At 36.7% G+C, this 6,917-nt stretch overlaps 1 protein-coding gene across 1 annotated transcript in view; it reads right to left on the minus strand.

Moving 5' to 3' along the window:
* Rapgef5 (Rap guanine nucleotide exchange factor 5) overlaps positions 1-6,917 on the minus strand; it is a 161,512-nt gene that overhangs the window by 44,732 nt on the left and 109,863 nt on the right. The window contains exons 8-9 of the mRNA XM_028773200.1: positions 2,663-2,807; positions 1,456-1,553 (exon numbers count right to left, since the gene is read on the minus strand). Coding sequence (XP_028629033.1) covers positions 1,456-1,553; positions 2,663-2,807 — 243 coding nt within the window. The remainder of the gene's footprint in view (positions 1-1,455; positions 1,554-2,662; positions 2,808-6,917) is intronic.

Below are 6,917 nucleotides of genomic sequence, written 5' to 3' on the forward strand. Positions count from 1 at the left end.
TTTCTCTGTGTGCATGTGTTGGGGGACCCCTTTCTCTGTGTGCATGTTTTGGGGGAACACCTTCTCTGTGTTCATGTGTTGGGGACCCCTTTCTCTATGTGCATGTGTTGGGGGGACCCCTACTCTGTGTGCATGTGTTGGGGACCCCATTCTCTGTATGTTTGTGTTGGGGGGATGACCCACAGCTTGGGTTTGCTAACCCCGAGCCTCACCTCCAACCCAACCATATCTTAATACAATTTTCTCATTTCAATTTGCCATTTCCACTGTAATGTAAAACGTTAATGGAGTGTACTAGATTTCAGTGACGTGGTTAGTGTATTTAAGTGCACTAGCCAGGCATTAAGGTTTTCCAACTATAACAGGCCCGCCTTACAGTACAGATCTCCTCCAAAGGAGAGGCTGATTGTCATGAGGTTTATTTTTCTTTTTCCTTTTTGATTCATTTGCTAATTTATGATTTCACATCAATATTAATTAGGCTATTCATATTTAATAGGATGAAGACTGTGATCACCGTAGTTTATCACATTCATTTCTAAAACACGGTCCCTCCTTGCACCTGCTTTCTCAATGTGTGATTCTGACAATCGAGATGAAGGCTTACGCATGCTCCTTAAGACTAATCTACACATGTCTTTTATTTGAAACGAGGACCCTTTACTGCAGTTAAATCAGGCTTTAATTCTCAAACCAGTTATTGTGCGGGCCTGAACCGGCATTTCCTGAGAACTGCACTCACTGTTGCCCAAGCCGTAAAAGTGTCTGATTTGATGATGATGTGCTTGTTTTATGCTACTAAAAATATGCAACTGCATGACAAGCTGGACAAGCATGGCAAAGACTGCATCTCAGAACAGAATAAAGACACCATGGTTTCATGTACAAAATTAACAGAGAGGCAGATAAAACCCAGAAAAGCCAGGAGCTGTCAATCTGAAAGATTTACAAGTGGTATTTACAGGACGCTTGGGCAATGCCAACAGTTACTAGAAAATGCTAACTGGTTTTCTCCAGTCTTTCTAAACTGATACAGAAACCTCATAACACGTTGAGCCTATGAAATTCTCTGTGACTCACTGGGACCTATTTATAAGTTCTTTCTTCCCTATTCCAATAGAGATTGCCCAGAGCCCCCAAACAATAAGCTAAAAATGTGACTTAAAATTAAGGAATAATTTACTATTTTTATGTACTCAGGGTGTCACGGCTCAGTCTGCTTTTATCATAGAGAACATAAAATAAAAAAGTAAAGGTCTAGAGTCTGATTAGTGCTTTTTTATTTTGATTTATAAAAAAAATAAAGACACACAATTTACTGCTAGAAATGCTAAGTAATCAAGATAAATCCAGGGACAAAAACATTAAAAAAATTAACTTCTATACACAACAGCCCAAAATTCTTACATTTGCTTCTGCATTCCCTAAGTGCTATGAGCAAAGCTAAATACTCACTGACGGCGATGCATGCCGAGTATCTTCTGAAACTCTTTGAGCTCTTTCTCAAGAATTGGATATTCATAGACGTCATCCAGCACATTCCTGTATATGGTCTGTGGAAAGGATGAAGACGACAAAGGGCAAATGTAACAATGTAGAGTCTTTTCTGTAAGGATTTCAGTGAAGACAGGATTGGCCATACAGCTCAGTGGTCAAACACATGTTTAGTATGTGTAAGTCCCTGAGTTCAATCCCAACACCACCACCAAGAAAAAGGCTCAGGTAATGGCTATCTAGTCCAGAAAGTAACATGGACTTCAGCCACTCAACAACCTGGCTGCTTTTAAAGACTGTAGGAGATGCTGAAAAACAGATCTCTTAGTTGGCTACTAGAGACTTCCAAGAGTACTTCAGATCTCAAAACAGAATACCTGCATGATTGCTTGGGAGAAAAACATATTAAAATAACCAGGGGGCTTAAAAAAATAACATGAGTTAAGGCAGAGGGATAGTTAAGTTTTTAACCGGATGTCTAAGACATATCGGAATGTTAAGTTCAATGCCATTTCCTCTATGTCTTGCTAAAATCCCACTCTACACTCTATGTGCTAAGTTATGCACACAATACCAAACTCTATCCCAGAGAACTGTCCATGATAAATGAGTATTGTAAACTATCAATATTTAGACAAACTGCTTTGTCTAGATTAGTGTCTTTCAGATTGCTACTGTTCTCAAAGTATATTGTCAAATGCCTATTCTCAAATATAATTCTCAAATATAGCATATATTTAAAAATCACATAATGATACAATATACATATCATTAAGATGAATTTTAAATGTTTATCTAAGTTTTATTTGCCTGTATAGACATTGTTATTTTAACATTATCATAAACCTAACATTAAATAGCATCGAATCTTAAAGTATATTTTGGCATATGTTATATATTTAACTCACAATAAAAATTCCCATGACTTAAACAACCCATCCAAAATTGGTGCATATAAAATTTCCACACAGAGTTTTTCGTAATATATTTAAAATGTTTTAAATGGAGTTTCTGCTTATATAGAGAATGCCGGGTATTGGAAGTCAAGATGAATTTATACTTTCACTGAATTTGACACAAAAACTGAATGACTAAAAATGAGATTTTTTGAAGCATAGAGTTGAAAATAAAATCAATCACATCAAAATATCTGAAAGCATTGGCACACCTTTAGAAACATTTTTGAATGCTCATCTTCATGAAGCCAGTCCTTGTACAGAGAAATCCACTGGGAAACCAGATGTAAGACCTTGCGCTTCCGACAAGGGACATCCGAATTTTCTTCTTCCCCTTGATACTTCTTAGCAGAATAGGTGCACATGGTTAAGAAAGAACATCGTGTTGTTGGAATACAAAATATGAAAGGGCCCACGTGACCAAGTTTTTTTTTTCTTTACAAAATAGGCTAAAGCATATTTTCCAAAGAATTTAGAACTGTATAAAAGGTAAAAGAGCAGAACCTGAGTATAGAGAACAGAAGGTGGGCTGTGCAAAGAATAAAAGCAAACTCAGAAATGAAGCAGCCCCAGTGGGAGGCTGTGCTGTCGTCCTGAAGCTGAGGGCTGGTCTGTCACACTGGCAGCTGCTGACAAAGTCCCTCAGCAGCATGGGATTTATGTCAGTTCAAAGTGACATGAGGTGGCCCACTGATTTCAAGAGAAGCTTCCAAAGAAGAGCCTGTCTTACTACACAGGTGAATACTGCTTCAGTGAGGAACATCAGAAGGAGAGCAGACCATCTCTGATCTTTAGAAATTCATATTTTATAAAAATCAGTTGCTTCTAAAGTTGCTCCAGATGAGCACAGCTGTCTGGAGTTTATGATCTGATCCAAACACCCACTCCTGAGGATTTATTAAAGAAAGGAAGGGCTGGATAAATGTGCAAAGACGTAAGTAAAAAGGGTTGCTGATTTCCACCTTCATTAATGTAAATTAAAAACTTAACAGGGGAAGGCCTAAGTGTTCCAGCAAGAAGTCAGTTAAATAAATGATTAGATATTCATTAAATAAATTACTTTGCAGCCATAAAAGTGGGGCCCAGTACAAAGCATATATATTGAAGTGAACATTCATAGTATATTGTTGAGCACAAAAACATAAACCCAGCAGCATTATCTACTTGGGTTAATAATGTTTACATGAATATTTTAATAAGAATGCTTATATGAATATTTTAATAATAATGTTTATATGAATATTTTAATAATGCTTACATGAATATTTTAATTACCTAGAAAGGCATGCAGATGGTTAACCGTGGCTTTTCAATGTAGTGAGATTTTTAGAATATCTGTATACTAATTAACATTTCCTAATTTATACATAATGGCCAAGTGTTAACTACGTTATTAAAATAACTTCAAAGTAAAAAGCTTAAAGCCTAGGAAGGAGACAAGAGCTCAGCACTATCTAAGGTCATCTATTCTTTTTCCCTTAAAATGATCATCTCTCTCTGTCCCCCTCATCCCAGCCCTCAACAAAGTCTCATGTAGCACAGGCTAGCCTCAACTTTTCACCCTCTAGTCTCCACCTCCCAAGTGGTGGGATTATAGGTATGCACCACCATTCCCAGCCTCTGACTGTCCTAATGGTGTTAAAAAGCTAACTAGACACAGAAAGCATTAGGAGATGGTTGGTCAAGACCGCTTATCTGTTAGTGCCAACGAACAACTGCAAAACAGAAATGAGTTGTGCATCAGACTTTGTGACTACGAAGAACATGACTCACTTTCGCCCTAACCTGCAAGAATACGCTGCTTCCACCTTTAAAGTCTACTTGTAAAATAGTCAGCCAAACAAACAACCAATTAAAAAAAACACCCACTAAAGTGTCTATTTCTTTTCGTTTTCCTCTTGAAAGGCAAATATAAAGGTTAGTCCTGTGTTATTTCCATTTGCACATGTGTTCTTTAAAAAAATGCCTAGTAGGGAAGAAGACAGCCAGTTGAGAAACACCAGCAACTTCATCACTTTTCTAGTGGAGATCTGAGCTTCTCTCCATTCAAACGTTGTATTTAAGTCCCATATACATCAGCAGAATAAAACAATTTCAAGACCATGAGTGTTTAACTATTACTCTAAATTTATAGTTATTAATATTTATTTTCTTAACCTTGTGTCCCCTACAATATATGTATCTTTTTAGAATGCTTACTGATTAAATTTGCATTTGTGTTCTGCTTTACTATAGTAGGGCGTAAGTTCCTTTATATTTTGCTCAGGCGTAATCATACTGATTTATAAATGCACTACTGGGGGAAGGGCACTGGGTGGGCTGGAAGTTCTTTGTAATGCACTGAATATTAGCTGGCCCAGGCTACGAGCTTAAATAATGTGTTTTACTATGATAAAAGCCAAAAGCCATTCAATCCTATTACAATGAAAGCTCCATATAAAATATCCAAGCACTGTAAAATGGTTTCAGTCTATAAACAGTGTTTAAAAAAAAAAATCATGGGAAAAACAAACAAAAATGACCTGGGCCCACAGTAGTGGACTATAACAAGCGTCTTCATGGAAGACAGGACCAAAATTGTTGGCATTTGATACAGATGTCATAGCTTTGATTGCAGCTTGTTTGATTTCACAGATGGCAAGAATCAAAAATGGTTATGCAGAAAAACCTGTAGTTTAAAATGTTTCCCATTTCATGGATTTTAATAATTGACAGGTTATAAAAATAACTAAAATTTCATATAATTGTCCTAATTAAAGACTAAAAACATTGATATCCAAGGAGACCCTTAGACAGTCTTTAGAAATATCTTCAGGGGCAGTAAATTATTAAGTGGTTAAAAAAAAATTAGGATCATTGCTTACGACAATAATTTGAAGACATCTAATTTGCTATAGGACATAATTTTTATAATTAATGGGTGGTAATTGCTTTAGAATAGGTAAACATTAAAATGTATATAAAAATAGTTCACAAATTTTTTTTCCAAAATGCATCTGAAGGAGAAATTAAAAAACATAATTATTGCTGACTTTTTAAACAGCGACTACTTGGAAACTGTGGGAAAAAAATCTGTAAATTGTTGAAAATTTTCAAGTTCAAAACTAACGTTTCGAGATTAGTTTTATGAGTCAGACTTTAGACACTGTCAAAATATCTATAGTTTGGCTTAGTCAGAGGATGTAGTAAAGCAAGAAAACAATTAATATGTATATACATACATGCCATTTCTAGTTCATAGGTACATATATCAATATAAAAACACTTGTTTCTGTGTGTGGGCATGTGTGTGTATGTGTGTGTGTGTGTGTGTGTGTGTGTGTGTATGTGTGTGTGTATGTGCACACAGGTGGACATGTGTGTACCTGCAGGTGGAGGTCAGAAGTCAACCATGAATGACATTCCTTAGGCAGCATCTACCTGTTTGAGGAAGGGTCTCTCACAGGGCTGGGACTTACCAAGGAGGCTCTACTCTCTGGCCAGCAATCCAAGAGCTCTGTCTGCCTCCACCTCCCTAGCACCCGGATTACAAGTTCCTACCGCCATGCTTAGCGTTACCTTGGTTCTGGAGAATAAACATAGATCCTCAAACTTTACTGAGGCATCTTTTAGCCCTGCCTTTCCTCTGAGAAAGATGTCTAAGCCCAAGTTGACCTTGACCTCAGTGATCTTCCTGACTCAGCCTTCTGAGTGCTGGGATTACAGTTCTGTGGGATTACAGTTAGATTAGTTATATGGTTTTTTAATAGACATGCCATTTTAAACACTATGGAGTTTTAAGGTATTCTTTTTTTTTTTAAACAGGAACATGCAGTATAGTTGGGAGACATGTAACAATTATTTAACAGGTAATGAATTTTAAATGGCTATTATAAGGTTTTAATAAAATCTTTGGCTTATAACCCATTTTCCTAAACATTTTGTGTGAATTGAAATGGAATCTTTGGTTTAATAAAAGCAGTAAAATTTTTTATTAAATGCTTAAAGGCTATAATTAATTTTATTATTACTAGCAATAAAATTAATTAGCTAAATTAATTTATTAAATACTGAATTGCTTTTGAAGCATCTTCTCTAAGCAGAGTGAGGCAAGAATCCCTGTTGGAGACTTCTAGTCAGTTTATGTGGGCTTATGCCTTTATGCAGCATCTCTCTGGTTATTGAGTCAAACTATAAGGCTTTCTTAGCAGACAGTTAACCTTCTAATTCCTTCTGGAACTTGAGAAAAGTATGCAGTGAGTGGCAACATTCCAAAAAGATGACAGCTGCATCCAGAGATGGGGGTAGACTTCCCATGGGAAAGAAAACACACACACACACACACACACACTCTCTCTCTCTCTCTCTCTCCCTCCCCCCCCACACTCACATACATACACTCCCATACATTCACTCACTCACATACATACATTCATACACACACACACACACATTCAAACACACTCACACACATATACACACACACAC

Source organism: Grammomys surdaster, unplaced genomic scaffold (genome assembly GCF_004785775.1).
Source record: "Grammomys surdaster isolate TR1022 unplaced genomic scaffold, NIH_TR_1.0 223, whole genome shotgun sequence".
Classification (NCBI taxonomy): domain Eukaryota; kingdom Metazoa; phylum Chordata; class Mammalia; order Rodentia; family Muridae; genus Grammomys; species Grammomys surdaster.